Source organism: Cebidichthys violaceus, unplaced genomic scaffold (genome assembly GCF_023349555.1).
Source record: "Cebidichthys violaceus isolate CVI_PGR_0920_01 unplaced genomic scaffold, fCebVio1.0.p SCAF_15, whole genome shotgun sequence".
NCBI lineage: Eukaryota > Metazoa > Chordata > Actinopteri > Perciformes > Stichaeidae > Cebidichthys > Cebidichthys violaceus.
In genome coordinates, this window is record NW_027176318.1 from 12,015,805 (window position 1) to 12,016,453 (window position 649).

At 49.8% G+C, this 649-nt stretch overlaps 1 protein-coding gene across 1 annotated transcript in view; it reads right to left on the reverse strand.

Annotated features, from left to right (window-relative positions):
• Positions 1-295: 295 nt before the first annotated feature.
• LOC137872096 (guanine nucleotide exchange factor VAV3) overlaps positions 296-649 on the reverse strand; it is a 73,871-nt gene continuing 73,517 nt past the window's right edge. The window contains exon 27 of the mRNA XM_068710330.1: positions 296-336. Coding sequence (XP_068566431.1) covers positions 296-336 — 41 coding nt within the window. The remainder of the gene's footprint in view (positions 337-649) is intronic.

Genomic DNA, 649 nt, shown 5'->3' on the forward strand with positions numbered 1-649 from the left:
ACGCTCAGAACACACACACAGGAACATGTAACGTGTTCGTACGCTCAGAACACACACAGGAACATGTAACGTGTCCGTAAGCTCAGACAACACACACAGGAACTAACACCGTGTTAAAACCTGCGACACGGTGCGTCACCGCTCGAGCACTTGTGCCATTCTTCGAGTTCTCTCTGAAGCCTTTTGTTCCGCTCCCGCCCTGCCGTTAAACCTCCTCGACGCGTCGCCGCCGTGACGAGTGGCTCAGGGTGAGATATTGTCAGTTATTGCACACCAAGCCAAATCGTCCTCCTCCTTATTTCAAGTATCCAGGGAAAGCGGCGCAGCTCGTGAGGGCTGAAACGAGGAGGGAAGAGAAGCACGAGGATTAGATAAAGTCTGGCTCACACAGAGACCTTAATAAGCAAGGCAGGGAAGTGAGGGAGAGGGAGATGAAAACAGAGAGGGGGTGGTTATAAAATGATTAAGGGGCATGCTCTATAGAAATTCATGATTTGAAAAACACAAACAGGTCTGTCAGATGGCTCTGCCTCACCATCTGTCCTCTGCTGCCACAATGTACAGCGGGGAAAGATGTGAGACGCTCTCTGATCCAGAAATACTGAAAGGGTAGTTTGGTCATCTTTGTACTCAAGCAAACACACAGCAA